Below are 23,669 nucleotides of genomic sequence, written 5' to 3'. Positions count from 1 at the left end.
AGCCCACTTTTTTTCTGAAGAAGGTTACCTGCTATCCAGTGTTATTTTTTCAGTTAAAACCAAAGCTTAGAAGAGGAAAAGAAATGTCTCTGATAATCAAGTATTGAGTTGTACAGAAAGCTGGCTTTTTCATGTAAGGGTTGGTTCTTTTTCTCTGATTGGCAAAAGATCCTCTAACCTACTTTCATGACTTGTTCTCCAGAGTACCAAATGCGACAATGCAAGCCATCGATGGCTTCAGCAAGTAGAAACCTGACAGCTGCTTCACACAAAATGACTGGGCTTCCTGGGCTCTCTGTCAAGTCCTTCCAATATGCTTGCAGCAAGGAGGATTCGGGAGACTGTTTTCTGAAGGTTGATTTTGTATTTTGGAAGATCAAGACTTTCAAAGAAAGTTAAACCCTATCTGGGATTTAAAAAGCCCTCAAGATCTATGATACACAATTTATATAAACTGCCACACTTAAAAATACCCGTACCCTTACATTTAGGATTAGTATCCAAATATTTAGGTCATATTCATATTCAAATTCAAAAATAAAAAGGATATGATTTTGCATTTTATCTTCTAAAACCGCTTCAGAGCAACCACCAGTGTCTTCATTGTATATTTTACACTAGCAGAAATTAATAAATATGTATCATATTAATGATCATTAAGATAAATGTTAATTAAATTCATCCACTTACATTTTAAAAGTAAATTTTATTTAAAGATAAAAGATTCTGAAAACTGATGAACATACACATATACTTAAAAATTTTGTTTCATTTCTGCATATTATATTTTGGTTTGTTTAAAAGAGCTATAAGTTATTTTGGTATCTAAGAGAGACATTTGCTAAACAGAATCTTGCAAGTTTTAACTTTTATTTTTCAATTTGATCTGTAGCCAAAGCACATGACACCATGAGTGAAGATTACAGACCTTTTATCTTCTTTGATTCACTTTTACAGTATCTTGAAATATGAACTTGGAAATAACTTGTCCAGAGAGTTAACAGGTTTCTCAACTTTTCTGACTTTATTAATATTAGACTGTTCAGCCATATAAAATTTGCTTTAGAGAAAATCACTGAAAATACAAATTCTATCACAAATCCTAGCTACCACACACTGGGAGTATTTCTTTTCTCTTTAAAACAAATATTTCCTTTGCAGGAAATGCTCCTTGATTTTAAATTCCCCACATGAGAAAGAATTACTAGTGTCTCAAGTATTTTAAAAAAGAAAGTAACTCACCTACTTGAAGTCTTTTTCCTCTCAAGTGATTCTGGTAGGGACAGTCACATAAATCTACATTTTGCTCAGCTCTTCCTTATTTCATCAGACAAAAAGAGCCTCAGGTGAGAGCTGAAAGTAAAAATCCTGCTATCCACCCAAGAGGGGAGGCCAGTGCTCTGCCAAGCCTGGGAGTCTCATCACACGCCCCACCAGCTGCTTGCTGCCTCTTGTTTTTCAGCAACAGTGACCTCCAACACCTTTTATTTAGCTGTGTAACGCAATCTGAATGGTTTGACGGCACACATCACGTGCCAAGCCAACACCTTAAGAGGGTGGGAAGCTTTGCAACCAGGAAGACATGCCAAAATATTTAGCAGTCAGCTCAAATACACATCAGCATAGCCTTGCTTGTTTTTCATGAAACAATCCAACAAAGTAATGAGTCAAGATAAACTGATTTCTGCAGTTCTAAACCAGGAACCATCTGGAACTATGCTACCACCTCTCCAAAAGCTTCCTCTCCCTCACCTTATATTTAAATCCTGGGTAACCACACGGGGATGGCTTGCTGTCAATATTTCTGATAACAATCATGCTTGCTTTCTCTTCTCTCTGTTTTGGAAATTCTGTTTTCTTTTGCTTATCTCATATTTACTCTTTTCTAGTCTTTATGCGCCAACTCCCCTTATGAGACCAGGGACATACATCCTCCTAAAAGGAGCAGTTTTGATTTAAATATATCTTCCCAGATAAAGCATAAGAACATACTATTGGAGCAGTGGAACAACTGCCAATAACTATTTCCCAACATTTAACCCATCATTTAACAAGTGTACCACCAAGGACGATTGCAGTTGAGTAGAAGTTGAATTTCAGGTGAGTCAAGTCTCATGGTTTCCTAAGAACTTTGTCACTGTTTGAGCTAAGACCTGTTTCTTTTGTTACTGTATGAATTGAAATTCCAAGAACAAACATTAAACTAAATGGGCAACTGGCCTCTGACATCAAATAACTAAGGAGCTGTCACATGATCTGAGTTTAACTCACCCTTTCTGTCCCAGAGATTGAAGCTTTAAAGTCTCCTTTCCAGGTTTTCTGAATGAAAACAAGGAAGCAAATGATGATCTGAAGCTCAGTCGGGAAGGCACAGATGTGGGTTTTTTTTGATTAGTTAGAATTTTAGATCTTGATGTTTGTAACTCCATAGGATCTAAAAAGAATCATAAGAATTTTTGCATTGTTAAAATCTTTCCAGAAAAATACACATGAAAGAATGAACCTTTCACTCTTGTTTCCCCTCTCTCCCTCTATGCAGTCTAGAAACAGGTCAGGATTCCTCGCAGGAAGACCTTGGGAATGAAGGGGAACCAGAACAGCCTCTCAGAGTCCTATGCCCCTGCTGGTTCTGCCCAATAGAGAATATCCTCACAAGCTGCAGGGCGACTTTCAGTATGTACATGGGTCACAATTCTGTAGGTGATCTCTTGCCTTACGCCAGCTGTGAGTCTTTCTCATCATGTCTTCCCCATGGATGTCCAACACTCATGGTAGTAAATTGGGAGCTCATCCAATACTCAGGTTGTTGTGTCTTTTAGAAATTTTCATTTTTAGTATTTTAAAATCATAACTTTTTAATCTATTTTTAGATGTACACAACCATATTAATTAATTAATTAATTAATTAATTAATATGTGGTGCTGAGGATCTAACCCAGTGCCCCACATGTGCTAGGTAAGCACTCTTCAACTGAGCCACAATCCCAGCCCTCATAACTTTTTATACCAAAGAAAGTAAAGGAAAAGGAAATTAAACCATTTAGTGTCTGTTTCCAAAAGTCTCTCAGCATACATGTATTTGCAACATAAACGGTTTAGGTAAGTGCGTGCATGTATAGGTGATAGTTTTACATATAATTATTAAAATTTGAAGACAATAATACCATAATACCATACAGACCATAACACCCTAATACTTTAGGGCATGCTGACTTTATAATTATTATAGGAATTTAAGGGAACAGCAAAGTCACCACAGTATATAGGGGATTAATCTGAAAATTGGAACTGAGAGTCTTTTTAGGTACGGTGGTTTATTAAGAAAGTTACAAGATATTGTCAGTATATAAATTTAGAAATATTGTTTCATGTTTCATTGTGTTACTAATGTTGATAACATATGCAATAATTGTCAATATGATTACCAGTAAAAAAGTCACTTTATTCTGTTTTCATAGTTTATAATTTCTAGCGCACTTTGTTATTCTCACAAATAGTCCTGAGAGAGCAAGTCTTACTATCCTCATGTACAGATTAAAAATTAATCGAATGGTAAAGTTAAATGACATGCTGGGAATCACATGGTTAGAATGTCCATAGAATACACTTATTGAAGTCATGTATGAAGCTGACCAAAGTTTCAGAGGGATGGCAGCTCTTCTGCTGCCTCCTCCCCACTTTCCTCCTCATTCCCACCTCTCCCCTCCTTTCCTGAAACCCTCCCCTGTTTCTTCCTTCTCCATCATAACCCCATCTATTTAAGTGCTTGCTGTGTTCCAGATTGATTATTTGTAGACATAATTGTATTTAATTCTCATAACCACCCTATGAGGTAGGCAATAAACCCATTTAAAGAAGAGAAAATTAAGGTTTATAGAGAACAAATACTTGAACAGACTCACATGAATAGGTTGGAAATTTGAATCCAGGTCTTTTTTGACATCCATGTTTGTGTTTCCAAATACTATGCTATCAAGACAGTATTACAGTAAAATTTCAGTTCACTCTTTTTAGTGTATGTTATATGATGAAACTTTTGTACTTTATAATAGTTCTAAGCTATAGATTAGTTTAGTTGGGGATCCACTGATCCATTTTCTATAATACTGTACCACAAGGAAAAGAAGAGATGATTTAAATCTATGTTTACTCACCATTTTTTGCCATCCTTAGCCTGTGTGTGAGTGGTTGTTTTATCATTTGGCTAACATCTGTTTCAGTGCAAAACTTTTTTCTTTGAATTTCTTCAAACCATTCTCCAGTCACTCCTTGAAGCCATCTGATATCCCTCTTTGTCTTCTGAAGCTTGCTGAAATAAAGCAGAAAACAGAATGCGATGGACATCAATGCATTCTTCAAATTCATTCTTATCTAATGCAAACTCACATGATGAGCTATGTTCTGCCTAATGCAGGAGCAGTGTAAACTATGTGTCTAGGGAAAAAATGGCACTAGTCAGATATTCCTTTTGACCAAAGCATATATATTTTAGATGTGTTCTTCTGTATACCATGACAACCTAAAATTTTTGCCAGTAGTTGAGTTAATGACGACAAACTGGGTTGAGCAATATGCTAAAACCTGATCTAATAATGCAAATAAATGATAGATGTTCTAATAACATGTAGAAACTAGCATATCCTAGTTCTGATTACTCATTCACTCATTCATTAATCCATTAAATGTTTATTGGGCAATGTTAATCAATTAAATGTTTATTGAGGCCCCATGTAGGCAATGGGGGTTCATAGTGAATATAACAGGTAGGTTGCTTACTCATCCATTCCATGGCCAAAGATAAAAGCTATTATGCAGAAAATAAATTGTTGAATAGTATGGTCTTAGATAATGGAATTCTTCAAACATGAAGACCTGAAAACCCATGAATGTGCACAGGGCTAATGCTAGAGTTGTAGGGAAAAGTGGAATTTGAGATAGACAGGAAAGTTTACTGAAAGCCTAAATATATCCTCTGCACCTTGAAAACACCAGGCCTGAAATCCTACCTACTTCTTTTGCTTTCCTGCTTTTCCTGTTTAGTCTTCTTTCAAATGAAAATGCTGTTTTACAGTATGGAGATTCCTTGGAAATCTGGGAATGGAACCACCATTTGACCTAGCTATCCCTCTCCTTGGACTATACCCAATGGACTTAAAAACAGCATACTACAGGGACACAGCCACATCAATGTTTATAGCAGCACAATTCACAGTAGCTAAACTGTGGAGCCAACCTAGATGCCCTTCAGTGGATGAATGGATTTAAAAAATGTGGCATATATACACAATGGAATTTTACTCAGTAATAAAAGAGAATAAAATCATGGTATTTGCAAGCAAATGGATGAAGTTAGAAAAGATAATGCTAAGTGAAGTTAGCCAATCCCAAAAAAACAAATGTGGAATGTTTTCTCTGATATAAGGAGGCTGACTCATAGTAGGGTAGGGAGGGGGAATATGGGAGGAATAGATGAATTCTAGATAGGGAAGAGGGGAGGGAGGGAGAGGGAGGAGGCAGGGGATTAGCAAGGATGGTGGAATGTGATGGACATCATTATCCAAAGTACATGTATGAAGACTCAAATTGGGTGTCAACCTACTTTATATACAAACAGATATGAAAAATTGTGGTACATATATGTAATAAGACTTGTAATGCAAAAAACCCCCAAAGTACATGTATAAAAACATGAATTGGTGTGAACATACTTTATACACAAAGATATGAAAAATTGTGCTCTATATATGTAATAAAAATTGTAATTCTGCTATCGTGTATTTAAAAAAATAACATCAATTAAAAAAAAAAAGAAAATGCTGCTTTAAGTCCTTACTTAAATCCCCAATTGTGATTTTTTTTTCAAAGTTGATCATTTTGCTCAATTTCATAAGGACCCTAGAACTGTTTGGAGATCTAACAGGAAATCTCCCTGGGCAGAGCAAAAAGAGCAGAAAGGTGAGTTTGAAGAACACGGTGACAATATAGGGCTCAGTGTGTAACTTATAAAGTAGTTGCTTTTGTATAACGCTAATGAAAGGTTAGGCTTCTTGTTGGGTTCCAAGCAGCTGTCATCTTTTATCCTGGGCCTGCTGTAAATAACCAATGTAAGGTCTTTGTATTGCTAAGAAGATGGTGAGCAAGATGTCTCCAGAATGGCCAATTTGGGGTTAAAGGCAATGAACTGAGATGGCTGTAACTCATGCTTCTGCTTGGGGCTATGATACTGCTGTTTTATAAAAATATTCAAGAAGGAAGCCAGAGGTCATCCTGCCCAGACTTGCATTTTGAAAAGCATTAGGCAGCAATCATTATGTTCAGCCCACAAATTTGCACTAGTGCCTCCTCTTTTGCCATGGCCACTCTCTGATACCTGGTAGCTCCTGTCTATTGAGACTTCCCTTACTACCAGAATAGACTAAGAGACCCCCCAGGTATCTGCTTCTAACCAGTGCTGAATGATGGGGCATCAGAGCTGCCCTCAGAGTCCTGTGCCTCTGCTGGATCTACTGAGTAGAAGAAATCCACACAGGGGCTGGGGTTGTGGCTCAGTGGTAGAGTGCTCGTCTAGCATTCATGAGGCACTGGGTTTGATCCTCAGCACCACATAAAGTAAAATAAAGATATTGTGTCCACCAAAAAAAAAAAAAAAAAAAAAACTAAAAAATAAATATTAAAAAAAAAAAGAAAAGAAATCCACACAAAGCTGCAGGGCATCTTTCAATATGCATGAGGTCACAATTCTATAGGTGATCCCTTGCTTAGGTAGCAGTAGGGGACAGGAGACTAGTCAAGGGGCTGGTAGAGAGAGGTGTTTACTTGACCAGGGTGATGGTGGTGATGCTGAAGAAAAGCATAAGCACTCAGAGCAACTTAAGGGGTAAAATTGACTCTCAGATGTCCACTGGGATTGAGTGTTTTGGAGGGGCTAAGGGCTGAGACATGTCAAGGAAGACTCCTAGATTTTGATTTACATAAGTGTATAAAATATGCCACTCATAGAGCTGCTAATAAGTTCAAGCTGTCTCTAACACCTTACTAATGTCCCATATTGGGACATGACCTCTACTTCCTGGAAACCTTCCCTAATTGTTGGTTCCCCAAAGTCAGCACCACCCTCTTCCACTTCTCCACATACCAATCTAATTTCAGAAGGAGGTCAAGCTACCTGACTTAGGAATGCCCAATATAAATATAACCTTTTATTTTTCCCCTTATAGGCTTGGTGTAACTTGGACTCTCTTTTAAAAATAATCACAGCTCACTTACTGCCATCTCTAGCACCTTGCACACATACCCATAGCTGCCTGGTTTTTATCCATCTCATTGTCAATAGATTCAGACATCAATATTTTCTTGTGAATACTCATGCATTTTGAATTCCATTTCAGGAAATATATCTTAAAGCAATAGCTACTCCCAAGCACACAAATTTAATGAACATCCATGTAGTTGCTAACCATAATTATGCAGGCAATAGAGAATCCTAAGAAAATTCACATGAATTTACGTGAAATGGCAAAAACAAAATACAGCATTTTGCCAATGAGCATGACTATGTAAAAATGATGCAATCATTTGGACACATTTGGGAACAAAAGAAAACGTCTGATCTTTTAGGGTAGAATAATTATAGGTATCATTTCTATGTTTAGCTTTTTTGTTATGTTGATTCTATAAGTACAACACGTGGAGCTGTTTCTTTTTTTCAGAAGTACTGGGGATTAAACTCAGGGCCTCTCACATGCTAGGCAATTCCTCCACTATTGAGATATATCCCCAGAACAAGATGTTTCTTTTTGTATGTGAATTTTTATTTTAACATTTTTGCATTACATATTTGTGGAAGATAGAGAAAAATGTCATATTTCTACAATCCTAATATATCCATTATTGCCTTTTTAATGTGTTTTATCCTCTGTGTTTTTCATATGGTTGTAATAGAATTTATTTCATATATATCTGCAGAAAGCCTCGAATGATGCGCTTGCTGGCCTACAACAGTGAGCAAAACAGATTTGGCTCCACTCTAGGTAGCTGACAGTCTAATGGGAGAAATGAACATGAGTCCAGTAACAATAGAGATGTAATAATAGTGGTAAGTGCGACTTATTCATTCAACGTATGTTTGAACCCTGGGTAAAGAATGCTTGCCCTACGGAATTTAAATTCTGCTGGGGTGGGAGCATTTATATTTGTGTGTGTTGGGGGGTAGGTGGGAGGGGACAATAAACAACAAAATGTAAATAGGTACTACAAGAGCATGCAACTAGGGGACCTGCCTGAGATCACAGTGAAGATTCCCTGGAAGGATAAAGGATGAGGCGAAGGGTAGTGGGCTGGGGGATCCTAGGTGGAGAAGTAGTAACTGGAGAACTATAGCCCTGTGGCTGGAGGGTGGTCAGGGAGAGGAAGCCTAACCAAAGGGGAGAGGAGAGAGACAGCCACTAGATCATGCAGTGCTAGGGGTCAGATTAAGTGCTTTGGTGTTTGATCCTGAAGCAATGAGAAAGCATTAGAGGTGTGACACATCGGATTTGCATTTTTAAAAGCTCATCCTAGCTACAGGTGGAAAGCAGATTCCAGTGGGGGAGAGGAGACCAGTCAAGGTTACCTATAGGAAACAGAGGTATCTGCTTGGATCAGGATGATGGTGGTGAGGCTGAAGTGAAGTAGAAAGTGTTTAGAGTGACATAGTGGGTAAAATTGACTCCAGGTGTCCATAAGGATGACGTGATTTGGTGGGGGTGGAGTTTAAGGGCAGAGACAAGTCAAGGAAGACTCCTAGATGTCAGATTTACCTAAGTAAATGCCATTCATAGAGATCATGCCTATATAATCTTAAAAAAAAAAAAAACCCTTAACACTTTGTCAAAAATACTTTTAACATTACTCATTTTCAGGGCAAATACTAAATATTTGCATAATATTCAAGTTAGTATGTTTTCCATAATTTATTTACTCTTCCCCTGGTGAAGATTTTCCCTTGTAAATATTGCAATAAAAGATGTCATTGTGCATTTTCTATTTTTATAGCGTCTCTGAAAGAATAATTGAGTCAAGGAGTCAAAATATTTTTGTGTTTCTTTATACGAACTACCAAAATACTTATCAAAAGGGATATAAGCAACATTACTCCTCCTAGTAATGTACAAGAACTACTCATCCTTGGAAGGCTGGGTATTATTATTTTAAGTATTTTTATTTTCCTAATTTAATATATTAATGGAACTGTGTCTATAATTATTTTTCTTTTTGAGAAGTCTTATTTACTTTGTTTCATAAAATATGCTACATTTCTTTGATAAGTAGTGAGGTTTGAACACTTTCTCATATGTGTGAAATTACATTTTGTGTTTTGGCACGGGGGGGGGGTTGCTAATTTATGAATCAGTGCCTCAAAATTTTTCATTGGAATGAGAAATATTTAATAAAAAGTAACTCCTTTTTCTTATTTCATCCAGGTTTTTGACTTTTATTTTCATTAGACTTTGAATGTTGGGCCACAGAAACCTCATTCTAGCTAGGGATAGAGTACATAAAACACAATTAATATGTAGATATGTTTATGGTAATATTTGTTTCCTGAAGGCAATGAGAAATGACATTCAGGCAGTAGTGGCATGTATATACATGAATGGGGCAAGATTTTGAAGAAATTCAGAAGCTTTCAAACCACAAATCTTTCAGGGCTGATCCTGGGGATGGTTGTCAGGAGAGTGGATGAACATGTTCAATCATGAGCCAGAAAACCCAAAGTTCAGGCTGTCAAAAGCTGTGATTATTATTACTAAAGAAGCAAAATGAAAATAGTTATGACTTTTGAAGTAAGAAGTGACTCTTCTTACTCTGTGGGAACCTGAACATGCCTTCTTAAATTTATATACTCAAGAGTCTGTGTCCAATAAAATATTATTTGAATGTTTATGGTGGTTGCCTTAGTTTCTTGTACTAAAAACATAACAATTATAAAATTAGTGCGGTTTTGGTTCACCAATTTACTTAAGACATAAAATATCAAGTAAGTTCAACATCAGCAAGTAAGAGAAATTTCTGATTATAAAAGCAAGGGCGGGGAGGTTGGTGCTGGGGTTGTGGCTCAGTGGTAGAGCGCTTAACTAGCATCCATGAGGCACTGGGTTCAATTCACAGCACCACATACAAATAAATAAAAAAAATAAAGGTCCATCAACAACTAAAAAAAATTTAAAAAAAAGCAAGGGCACAGTAATATGTGAAACTCGAGGGCAGTGTTTTATATCTCAGCCTAATGGGGATAACACGTGCTTGTAAACACAATTCAACCAAGTTCCAACAAGCTTGAGTGGCACGAGACTCTTCCTCATCTGCGTTGATTTGTTACACACATGGCCATCCATTTGGTGTGTACAGCCCACTTAGGCCAACGACAGGAACTCAACTCAGGGTTATAAATTATATATATATATATATATATATATATATATATATATACACACACACACACACACACACACACACACACACACACACACACACACACACACACACACACACATATATATGTGTATATATATAAATTACCAGTACACAGCTTGTCTGCTTAATTAGTCCAGACTGACTCAACATATCACAAGGGACTGTTGTCTATACTTCTAATTTGCTTTACCCTCAGGCTGATCAACTTGACTAAATTAAATCAGGTCCTTTCTTGCTGGGTCCAGCCCTCAGTTCCAAGTCCAAATGCCATCTTCATTTACATGAATCCTACCCTGCTGGGTATGCTGAGGATTTCATCCTGGCACCTCCTGGACATGCCACTCCTTTCAGGTTCCTTTTCCCAAGTTAAATTTATTTTTTTCTTGATTTTCCAGCCTTGAGCTAAGAATCCCAAACCCCCTCCTCTTTCTCTTCCCCATTTGTTCCCTTGCTGACCTTCACTAGTCATCTTTGTTTGTCTTTATTCTGAGCAAGTCTTTGTCCTTACCTTTATTTCCATGACTAATAATTATGTACCAATCATTGAGAATGTGCTCAGTAAATGATAGTTGTCTCCTTATCTCCCATTTCATGTCTGCTCTTTCCTGTTCCTTCTCAAACTCTGGCCATTCTTGAGTTATCATCAGATAATAGAAAGAGCACAGAGAGAGTCAGGTTCTAGCTGAATGAAGTTGGTTACATACTTAACTTTCTTGGCTTAACTTTTCTTTACTTAACTTTTCCTCATTTGTAAAAGAGGGCTGGCTAGATGATATGGTAGGTTGTTTGCAAAGAAAGCCTCAAAATTCCTCTTCTCCCTGAAGGTACACTCCCTTGCAATGTGACTTTGCCATTCCTCCCATCAAGAAGTAGGATCTCTTTCACTGCACCCTGGAATCTGGACTGGCCTTGTGCTTTCTTAGACCAACAGAATGTGGTGGAAGTGAAATGGTGAGACGTCTAAGTCCAGGCTCTAAGAGATCTTACTGCTTCTGCCTTCTCCCTTTGGGAATCTTGAGACCACTGTAATATAAAGCCCCAGGCTAGTGTCCCTGAGGGTGAGATCATTCACAGAGACCCAGCTGAAAGCCATCACCAATTGCCAGACACGTAAGCAAAGCCATCTTAGTCCATCCAGATCCAGGTGACTACAACCCTCCCACCCCCTCACCTTCCCCCCTGCCTGAAACAATTGAGTGATCCCAGGTGGCCAGCCCAGCTGGGTCCAGCCCAAATGGCTGTCTCACAGAATCATAAGCTAATAAACAGAAACTGTCTTTTAAGTTTTGAGGTGATTTGTTGTGTATAATTTTTAGAAATTGGAGATAGATGAGATTACTTTGAAGATCTCTTCTGTTCTAAAATCTGTGGTCAAAACCCTCAGCATTGATAAATCACATTTAAGTGAGACATCTTAGGCTGACAAGAGCCTTAAGACATAATTGGTTCTATATCCTTCTCTGCAGGTAAAATAATAATAAAAAAAAATCATGGCAGATGATATGTATTGAGCTCTTCCTATCTCCAGAATCTTGCAGTCATTATTGTTAATCCTCGTGATAATGCTGCAGGAGGACACTGAAGCCTGGCAAACCAGGCATGCTGGAGTCCTTGAACTGCCCTGTGAACTCATGCTTCTGATTCTCAAACCCGTGTTCTCTTAACCACATATCTTATGGTCTCTGTGTATTATTAACCCCACTAGTGAACAATACAACTGTATGCGCATATAGTGACATTTGTTAATTACACAAGTGGTGATGATAATCCAAATATGCTGGAAAGACAGCAGTTATACAAAATTTAAAAGCAAACAAGTCTCCTAAGCCAGAAAATAGGAATTATAGTTTTCATGACCTTCTCAGCAAATTTTCAAACAGTTCTCAAAATAGCTCCCTTTATCAGGTCCTCTGGCCAAGGGTATCGATTCCTCCTTTTGCTGTTCTTACCTCTCTTTTTATCTCCTACTTGTATCCTTCCCCCTGTCCCCCACTTTTCTTACTTCCTTGGCTCCTGTATGTATGTTGTTTTTCTTTCACAGATGACTTTCCCGTGAGTGACTGTCCCATTACATCTTGTTCTGTCTTCCAGGCAGCCAGGAATCCTGATTGCTATCAACCTCTACTCTAGGCTTTAAGGACTTCTTGCCAAATTCTTGAGGAATCTTAAACTCTCCACCCATTCATGTCTCACAGGTTCAGTCATAGGTGAGCCCCAGAATGAATTTTTCAAGTGCACTACATCCTGTGAAAGCACATTTGCCTCTTTATTCACAGGTGATCAAAGTAGCGTAAAAGTTTTCCTTCCACACAGGAATTCAAACATATTTTGTTTCGTATTGACACAACACCCAGGAAAGCACAAATGTAAGGCATGGGGCAGGAACTAGTTCCTGAGTCACAGTTTAGACTAGGGTTAATGTCATAATGAAGAATAGATCAGTATGCCCAAGCAGAAACTTTTCAAAATGCTGAATCCCCAAAGCAGACTCACCATCTTTGGAAAATGTTGCTTTTGTTTTCCTGCTTCAGAAAGGCGATATTTCCAGGTAAAGATTTCTTATTGTGCTCGCTGACTAAAGAATGCTTAAGGACAAGTGTGAGTTCTTAGCCACTTCTCCCCCTGTTGCTCCTCTGAAAAGATTTGTTATTTGAGAGCCTTTGCCTTGACATCAGAGCTGGTCTTTGGCTCAGCCCACAGGGAGGGGCAGGGACTAGGAAAACCAAACAGGTATATTGAAAATGTGTTCTTTTGATAATGGCAAAGTTAAACCACAAGAAGGAAGTCTGCAGGAAGGAAAGCTCAGATAAGAAAAAAGGGTAAAGTGAGCAACAACAACAAATCTTTAGAACTCAAAGGGCAGCAACACAACAATGGCACCAGCATTCAAAACAAGCTCAATGATAAAATCCATTTAAACTCCTTGAATGGTTGTGATCTAGACTGCGCACCATGGATAAAAGAAAATCGCTTTATATTTTAACAATTGATCATTGTTCCCTTCTGAATGTTTGTTTTAATATAACACAAAGTCACAACAGCAGGAAAATAGAAATGATGTAAGTAAAAATAAAGGCATGTAATTGCCATACGGGTTCAGCTCACAGTGAGTGATCTCTTACCAAAAGTCACCTGAAAGAAGGTTCTGTAGAAAATACTTGCTGCCCCGCTGGAGGTTCAACTTGGAGTTGAACCGTTAATTCCCCTCGTAGCCACTAGGGCTCTTCTGTCCTCCTAGATTTACCTGATCTCTTTTTGTTTGTGCCTTTTACCTAAACCATACCAGAAAGCATCCAGGATCACTTCCATATTTACCAGATTATATTGAATTACTTGCCATGTATGTACCTGTTTGGCTTTCTCACTAGGCTGTCAGCTCCTTGAGGGCCGGGACTGTGGCTCATTCACTTGGCTTCCTCAGGGCTCAGTGTGGTTCCTGACTTAAGGGCAATCAGGTAAAGATTTGCACCACTTTTGGAGTAATGAATGAATTCTACAAAAATTTCATGCCATCATTGTAAAGCAACTCAGTCAATATTTACTGTGAGAGATGTAACTCTGTACACAAATTGAAATCATGTCTATAAGAAGTAAATTTTTCATAGGACTAGTATCAGAAAGTTAATTATAGCTAACATTTACACAGTGCTTTTCCTGGACCAGGCACGGTGATACATATCGACCTTGTGAAGGTCGATAGTCACCATTTCCCATTTTATCAATGAGGATGTTAAAATACTGACAGGCTAAATTAAATTCAGACTTATTGAATTAAATGCTGTCCTTAACCTTTATTACTTGTATAATTTTAATCTCTCTGTGCCTCAGTTTTCTCATATATCAAGTGGGGATAAGAGGGATGATTTCTCATGGTGCTTTTGTGAGGATTGCATTAAGACACGAAAGGTCTGTTTGGCATAGATGAAGTGCTGAGCAGGTTGGGAGGCAGAGTTTATAGAGAAGAGTGCTGGGGTGGACAATTTGTATCACCATCCCAAACACAACAGCGAGTGACATCAGGAAGAGAATGGCCCTTAGGGCTTTTCCTTCCTGTAAGGAAAGTCAAAAGCATCAACTATTTGGCTTAGACATAATAGATCCCCTCCTGGATCTCCACATTGTACTTAAATCAAAAGCATGCTTCCACCAAAACCACAGCTTTCAGGGCAGATGTTGACAAATAGGCTCAGATGCCACACTCAAGATGAGGAACTGGCTGGGAAGGCCCACTGCTGGCCACTGCATTGAATGGCCCACTGTGCTGAAACACAATGGCTGAGGCCAAGATTTGGGCTGCATAATTGCTTACAATTATCTTTTTATCAAAAGATCTAAAAACACATACTATTCTGAACACAAAAAGGCAAATGTACATAAACTGGGAAGAGCTTATACTTGTATTTATCATAAACCTGGATTCCTATCAAATTTCTGAAATTGACCATTCTTTGATTCAATTGATAGTTATTGAGCAGTAATTATGCACCAGATACTGTTCTAGGAGCTTGGATCACACAGTGTACAAGAGACAAAGGTCCTCACCTTCCTGGGGCTTGCAGTCTATCAAGTATTTCCATAGCCACATTCCTTGTCCAAACTACCACCATTTCTTTTTCTTTTCTTTTTTTAAAAATATTTATTTATTTTTTAGTTGGACCAATATCTTTATTTATTTATTTTTATGTGGTGCTGAGGATCGAACCCAGGTGCTAGGTGAGCGCTCTACCACTGAGCCACAACCCCAGCCCAAACTACCACCATTTCTTATCTGGAAGGCTGCAGGAACCTCCTACCTTCTAATCTGGATCTCCTTCTATCCAGACTCCACACAGCAGCCAAACCAAATTCCAGAAACAATATTTTGACAAATTGAATTTTAAAGATTAAATTATCTTTTATTAGCAATTCATGAACTGGAAAGCATCCCATCTACAAAATAGCTCTGTTGGGCATGGCAGAAGAGTTGATTTTTATAAAGTAGCTTGAGCAGGATCAAGGAAACAACAGAATATATAAAGGATATTGGCTAATGTAAGGTTATTTCAGGTTACTTTCATTGTAAGAACTAAAGTAGAGGGGGACTTTCTTATCATGTTGGCTCAGGTTGACTGATGGTTTTGATTATTTGTTGTGAATTTTTTTTTGATAACCTTATCTTTTGGGATATTTTCTTATTTTGTTTGATTTCTTTTAAGTTTTGGTCTGATTATGTGACATTTAACACAAATGACTCCATTTTGGTATGGCTATTGGGGACTAGTGTAGGAGCTCAGTTAAAACAATAGCCTACTGATACCGGTCTTATTGATGATTGGACAGAGTTTGTGTTTCATGGAGTTAAAGAATGAACACAGGGAGCAGCTGAGGTAAGTTAAGCCTAGCAGGATTTATTTTAAAACGTGATAGAGGGGCTGGGTTTGTGGTCAGTGGTAGAGCACTTGTCTGTGTATGAGGCACTGGGTTTGATCTTCAGCACCACATAAAAATAAATAAATAAGTAAAAAAAAAGTGACAGAGGACAGACTTCCCTGGAGAGAAGGGGACTTTCAGAGCCCAAAAGCATGTGGGAGGGATGCGACTTGCCTTTTTTATAGCCCTCAGAACTTCTGTCTTTCATTGATCTTCATCTTTCCTTTCTTTCCCTATATGTGACTAGGAACACAAACATGAAAGTTTTTTTAAATTTTTTTTGAAAAATAACCACCAGCAACTCTTTTGTTCTTTCTTTGGAAAACTATTCATCATCCTCTGAACTCTCGTGGTTTTTACCCATGTCAACTGCCTGATTTGAAAAACAGTTGTTAGCCCATTTTCTCATTACTAGACCCTTTTATTCTTACCTACACTGACTACCTAACCTTTTCCCCTTGGTCAATATATAAATTTTATTTTACACAATCTTTTATAAATGTAAGCCATTTTGTGTCACTTCTCTGTTTAATTCTCTCCATGCTTAGAATACCATTAAACTTCATGGTCTTCATATAGTATCTGACCTCTGCCTTTTCTGCCACTGTTTCATACCACCTTTCTGTTCCTCTCACAAGTCAAGCTAGTTTCTACTGGGATTCACACTTGCTGTAGCCTCCACCTGAAATGCTCCTCACTGTTTTGACACACAGCAATTCCTTTGTCTCATTTAGGCCTTAGTTAAAATGTCATGTCCTTGCAGAGGTGTTCCCTGACTTTTCAAAATAAATTATCCCTTCTTGGGCTGGAGTTGTAGCTCAGTGGTAGAGTGTTTACCTAGCACATGTGAGGTACTGGGGTCCATCCTCAACACTACATAAAAAATAAAGGTTAAATTCTTTAAAAAAATCCCTTCTCCCATCTATAGTCACTTTTTGTCATTACTTGGTATACTTTTCTTAATCTCATTAATCTTCTTTTGAAATCATCATCTTCATTTATTTTCTTTTTATTGTCTCCCTGTTCCCCACTAAAATATAATCCATAGTAGCAATGACCTTGCCTGTCTTGTTTTCTGGAATGACATCAGATGTAGGCCAGGGACTTAATAAGCCCTTGGTGAATGAATGAATATCTATTTGGGAAACTATTCTCTCTAAACATGCATTTCTTCACCTATAAAATGAGGGGGCTGACCTGGAGCCTCTGTGGTGCCATCCCACTTGCTGTGAGTCTAAGCAGACTTCTACAAAGGTCTCAAAGGAAATGGCCTCATGTTCCAGGATGTGGATGACAAATCCCCATTTAACTTGGTCTGAGATCTCAGAGATCCCAACTCTATTTCCCTTAGTCCTCTATGTTCCAGCCCACGCCATCCCAGTCTTTCAGGTTGTCCTCTTGTGTCTACTGTCCATTCATGTCCTCGACCTTTCTTTTTGCTGCTTTTCTCTGGGTCCATTACATGATTAAAATGAAACAGCAAGAAGAGGACAACATGATTCCAGATTCAAACTGACAATAACTTGAATTAAGACACTATTTTTGTATCATTTCTAGTGTCTTCATGATGTTGCTTAACTTGAACAAAACCTGCCCACTGCATCAGCACCTTGTCTCCTGCAGGGTAAAGTGGTCCTAGAATTAAATATTAGGTATAAGTTACATGACAGCTGCTTCACTGGGCACTTCCACAAAAACTGTCAAATTAAATCGCCACAGGATCCCCATGAAGTAGGTCCTTCATAGTTCCAGGTTCCCAACACAGACTCAACAAACTGCAAATAAAAATATTAGGAAAAAATGGCTGTATCGAACATGCACAGACCTTTTCTTGCCTTTATTTCCAGAACAATATAGTAAAACAACTATTTACATAGGATTTACATTGTATTAGTTATCATAAGCAATTTAGAGATGCTTTAAAGTATGTAGAGTCAGGTGCGGTGGTATGGATTTGTAGTTCCCATGCTCAGAGGCTGGAGTTTTGACACCAGTCTGGGCAACATAGCAAGACCCAGTCTAAAAGAAAGAGAGAAAGAAAAAGAGAGAGAAGAGAGAGAGATAAGTGAATGAATGAAGGAAGAATATGGGACAGTGTGCACAGGTTATATGCAAGTATTATACCATTCTTTATATGAAACTTGAGCATCCATAGACTTTGGTATCCATTGAGGGATCCTAAAACCAACCCCTGCAGATACTGAAAGACAACAATATTCATTTTACAGTAAAAAACCCTAAAACTATGAAAGATGAAAAACTTGTAGAGGTTGTAAGTGGAGAATAAAAAAGTTAGATTTCCACCTAGCTTAAGACCCCATTCATTGAGAGTACAATAATTTCCAGTTTATTTTACTCAGTGCTTGAACTATTCAGTGCCTGCCTGGAATAAACTTTCTCTGTAGTGTGTCTAAAGTTTTTGCAGGCTGGTTGCCTTGTCACTAGATGTCAGCTCCCTAAGTCAGATGCCAGAATTCCTGTACACACCAAAGCAGTGAATAAATATTTGTTGAATAATCCAACAAATGAATACAAAAGAATTTCAAACTAGAGGTTTTTTAAAAATATTTTTTAGTTGTCAATGGATATTTATTTATTTACTTACATGTGGTGCTGAGAATCAAATCCAGGGCCTCACACATGCTAGGCATGCGTTCTTCCACTGAGCTACAACCCCAGCTTGAAGTTTTTAGCTTTTGCGTCCCTCTTATTCCCCTTTACACAGATGCTCAGACATCTTACACTGAGACTCGCAAGGTGATGTTAGGATTCTACAAGTGCAGGGAAGCTGCGCAGGACTGCAGAATCAGAGGTAAGTGACTCCTGTCAGGCTGTTACTAGCACAACTGCAAGACAGGTTAGAGCTAATAAAGTTCTGATCCATAGATAAAGTGTATGATCTCAACACCTTGGATTTGTTTATTATATTATTCATGGCTTCTTTCCAAAGACAACTACATCCTAAATTCTGACCACATCCTCTGTACTGCTGGTTCTGTAGAGTTAGGTAACAAGACACAACTGTACTCCTGAGGCTCTGGTGCATCCCTCCTTTGTTTTTCATTAGTAAGAATGAAGCTGAATGCTTATTTTTACAATGTGTCCTGCCAGGAAAAGAAGACAGAAGGAGAAGCCTAGGCAATTTTACAAGGTTAGAGAAAAGTGATGCTCCCATAGTTTATTCTGGGTCCAGGCAGGCAGGTTGCAAGATTACCTTACATTCACTTTTCATTCTCTAATTAAAACCTACAATGATATTCAACTTAATTCACCCTCCATATCATGACATCTTAAAGATGTTAGAAAACCAACTCAAATCGAATCTAACTTTCCAGAATGAGCTTCAACTTTAAAGAATTTAATGTTGCAATGTGAGGTTTCCTTCCTCTCCCACTTCATCCTCACATACTGGTCAAATATAGAAGCCAGGAGGCAAGAAAGATAGATCTCAAATAGGTATTCAGTCTTTGATTTAGGCCACAAACTGCTGAGAAAGTGGCCTGGGGTTTCCTGAATGCCATCACCATGAATGTATTGTTCCTGGGTTCCCAGGAACGATGGAGTTGAGGAAAGTCTCTTGAGTTATAAATTGCAGGATTCACTCACTGGGTCAAGAAAGCTTGATGTCATTGGATTGTATTACAGTTTGCAATATATTTTTAAGAAGACTTAATCCTTGAACTAATCCTTACTCAAATGGTCCCTGCCTTTTCCAATCTTCTTTGGCAAAGCTGCCTGTCAAAGATCAGTGCTGTGTTTACACTACTTTTTTTCATCAATTGACAAAATGATGCCAGTATGCTGCTGTATTTTGATTAACATTCCTGTTCCCAAGAACTGGCTTTGCCCGGGTGAGACACTCCACTTCTTTAGAAATTATTGAAGAACCACATTCCAAAGAGATTTACTTAGAACATTTTTCCCTTAGATCTTTCTACAAAAGGTGATCATTAGAATTATTACTCTGCTGATGAGATGTTCCACACATACACACACATGAGTAAGATCTCATTCAGAAGAACTTACTAAGTTTGGTCTTAAATGTAATTACATTTATTTACCAAAACATATTCCTGTGAAGCACTACTAGAGTGATTCTGTAAGAAATTCTGTACCTGGGGAGAAATGAAGTAATACTGGCAGTACTACCGCAAATTACATAACGTATTTATGGAAACCTGACTTAGTATATAAGAAATTTTTTTTTCAGAAATTTTTCTGGTAATGTCATTGTCTATGTTATTATTTGACATCATTATTCAGTTTCTAGTAGCTAAATTCTTCTTTCTCAATCTCAAAAACAAACACAATTTGTGATCACTCTTTGCAATGTATTAAACACTTTACCATGAAATCTCAATGGGTTTTGGAGAAAAGGCCTAAATGAAGCTTTGTCACACAATACAAATGATAATATACCATTGGAGGATATTATGTACTTTGAATATGTCTCTGTGCATCATGAATTGTTCAAAATAATTGTACTCAGTGTGAACAACCAACCAATCTCTCGAAAATGAATAGAAATGTTAATGCAGTGATGCCAGGTGCATTTTACAGAAGAAAAGTAGAAATGAATAGAACTATTTACTTGGTATATGTATCTGGGTGTGTCCTATTCTTTATTAACAATGACCTTACATTTTAAAAGTCAATATTTTTTCAGCTTTGAGTCATTTTGCTCCTGTTAGCAAAAATACTTGTTTTTTTTGGGTTGGACAAAGAAATGTCTGGCATAGGAAAAGAAATCTTGATATCTGATTCACACTGTTTTGTTTTATTTAAAATCATCCTGGTACCTCTATTCTCTTTACCATCATTCAAAAACAGGATTAAAGTCACAGAAGCAATGAATTAAGCATGATAGTCTGAGAGGATGGACGACTTTTCTAGCAAACTGGCAACCCAGGATGTGGCGGGACCCTGACCTACTCATAGTAAAATATTTATGGATAATTGCTATGCTTTGGGTCATGGGATCCACCCTGCCCCTGCCTTTTTTCTTTCTTATTTTTTTGCACTCCTAGCCCTAATCAACTGACCTGAGGATTCTTGCTTGACCCAAAAGCTAAACATAAGCAAGAATGCTGCCCAGCTGATGAGCTCTATTTTGAAGTGTGACTGACAATTAATTCACGTCTTTCCTGTTGGTGTGTCTTGAAATCATAATGACAAGTAAGACAAACTACAGTGACACAGAGGCTGTGAAACACAGTGAAAGGCACTGAGCAGTACCATGTGATGACTGGGGCCAGAATGCTGCTGTATTTTGATCAGCATTCCTGTTCCCAAGAACTGGCTTTGCCCGGCTCAGGCTGTTTCCTTTCTCTCTCCTGTACCCTCATCATAAAGTGCCATCTAACATTTGTGGTAAAGTAATGTATGTTCCTCATCACCTAAAAGAGCATAACTAAAATGCCCAGCCATAAGTAACAATGTAGGAATTCTTACACAGGGAATTCCTAACATGGGGACAAGAAATTTCAAATATCAACAAAATTGAGGTGTTTTTTTTTTCCACTTAAAAGTTTTTTGAAGTTAATTTTTTAAAATTATGAACATATAATTATACAAGATGCAGAAGACTTGGAAATTACATAAAAGTTTGAAGGAAAAAAATTATTCATAATCCCCAGAAGACCAGAGACACTGCTTTCATGCTCTTTCTCACTGTGTGTGTGTGTGTGTCCAACTGTTTTAAAACAGGGGTAACAGGACTAGGAATCTGCCCATCTCCGTTTTTAGCTGAGGTATGAAAGCAAGAGATTCCAGATATTCAAGTGAGTTGTGAAAAGACCAGTAAGAAGAACTTCCTTGCTTGAATTTACAAAAACAAAGCCAAAGCAGTCCTGTTAAGAGTTAAGAATTGTAATGCATTCCACTGTCACATGTAAATTTTTTTAAAAAATTAATTAAAAAAAAAAAAGTTACAAGTCCCCTTCCCCAGAGTGGGTCAGGAGAGTGGAGACAGAGGGAGGATTTGTAAGGAGATTTTCTTTAGAGAGAGAGTCTTCAACATTACTACTCAAAGAGCATAATTGTGTCCCTTATGCTGTGGGGGAAAGGCAGACTGGTTTCAGACTCCTGCCTGAGAAGTCTGAGTTTGAAAACTGGGGCTGGCCATCTGCTCAGCTTGCACAGTGGAGTGCACAGCTCACTGGTGGGCAGTCTTCATTTCCAGGGTTTCTCAGGCAAAAATGGCATGTTTCCCATGTACAAGACATGGGGGCCACAGGATTGGCTGAGGAGACATGGGATTCTCACAGTTGATGTCCTTTAAAGCCAGTTTCAGGGGTAAAAGAAAGAGGTTGTGGGTAAATCACTGGGTTCCTAGCAGAAAGCAGAAGAAAGCTTATCATTTGCATCAAAAGATCTTCAGTACAGGGCCTGGCCAAAGGCCGTCTCTGAGAAAACCACACAAATACACACAAGACAAGAGGCACATTTAAACATCAGCCCAACCATTCCAGCCAGGAGAGGGCTTTTCAGTATATACCTCCCCTCCAAACTAGTACTTCTCTTCCCACTGACCACCATCCACTTCAGCCTTGGAGTGGTTAAAACCAATCACTGATGAGAAGAGAGGAAGAGGCTTACAGGGAAAAGGAGAAGGTTGGATCCCTCCTCACTGTTATAGGCAACTCAAGCAAGTGGTGGCTGTGGGAGAGGAATACGGAATCCTCTGAATAAGGCTGGAATTAACCGGGGGACTGGACATTCTAATTATCCCATTGAAGTGGGCTGTGATTTTTGTGTTAAAGTGACCAGAGGACTTTTATTATATAAGAGTGAGAAGAAAGGTCATGGGAACACCCTTATTCTTATTCAGTGGCATTTAAAGGAAAAATAGGACACAAAACTAAAGATGCTTTCTGATTATATTCCACGAGTCCCATTTGAACAACATGTCAGTTACATATTATGGGTTTTATAATGTAATTTTTTTTTAGATGAAATCTTCCTATGTTCCCAGACTGGCTAAATCTTCCTGCCTCACCCTCCCAAGTTGCCAGGGTATAGGCACATACCACCCTTGTATGCATTTTTTTTTTTTTTGGTACTGGTGATTGAACTGAGGGGGCACTTTACCACTGAGCTATATCCCCAGCCCTTTCTATTTTGTATTTTAAGACAGGGTGTCACAAAGTTGCTGAGTCTGGTTTTGAACTTGTGATCCTCCTGCCTCCTGAGACATGCACCACTATGCTTGGCATCCTTGTAACGCTTACACTGTAGACTGTTGTGTAGTCTACAGTTCTCGTTTACCATTATAGCTAAGAATGCTGTGCTACAATATTCTACCATTGTATCTCTGTTAATAGATATACCTACTCCAGTACCATGGTGATCAGATATTATTATTGTTGGTATAAAGCTATTTCCAATTTTCAGTCATAATGTTGAAGTGAACTCAGTTCAAAACTGGCATTTGTGTACATCCGTGATTAATTATGTAGAACAAATTTCTTTGAAGTGGACTTGCCAGGACGAGGGATGAACATGTTTTAATAACTTATAAAATACAGTGCCAAATTATTCTGGAGAAAAGTTGTACCTTTTTTGCCTCATAAGAAAGCCCATTCTTGGGCTGGGGTTGTTTGTGGCTCAGTGGTAGAATGCTCGCCTTCCATGTGCAAGACCCTGGGTTCGATCCTCAGCACCACATAAAAATAAATAAGTGAAATAAAAAAAAAAAAAGAAAGCCTATTCTTCCATGCCTTTGGCCACATTAGTTATTAGTATTCTTTTTAATCTTTGCAAATTTGATTGACCCAAAAAAAAAGTTTTTTTTTCTCTCTCTCTCT

The 23,669-nt window shown here is 38.1% G+C and overlaps 1 protein-coding gene across 6 annotated transcripts in view; it reads right to left on the bottom strand.

Moving 5' to 3' along the window:
• Positions 1–23,669, bottom strand: part of Exph5 (exophilin 5) — a 92,680-nt gene that overhangs the window by 26,446 nt on the left and 42,565 nt on the right. For 3 of the 6 annotated variants that reach the window (XM_048795894.1, XM_048795893.1, XM_015489916.2), the window contains exons 2-3: positions 4,155–4,309; positions 2,272–2,434 (exon numbers count right to left, since the gene is read on the bottom strand). In XM_048795894.1, the coding sequence (XP_048651851.1) occupies positions 2,272–2,434; positions 4,155–4,200 (209 nt within the window). In that variant the 5' untranslated portion in view covers positions 4,201–4,309. The other 3 variants (XM_048795896.1, XM_048795897.1, XM_048795895.1) reach the window with 2 other exon arrangements.

Source organism: Marmota marmota, unplaced genomic scaffold (genome assembly GCF_001458135.2).
Source record: "Marmota marmota marmota unplaced genomic scaffold, marMar, whole genome shotgun sequence".
NCBI lineage: Eukaryota > Metazoa > Chordata > Mammalia > Rodentia > Sciuridae > Marmota > Marmota marmota.
This window is presented reverse-complemented; position numbering and strand designations above follow the sequence as displayed.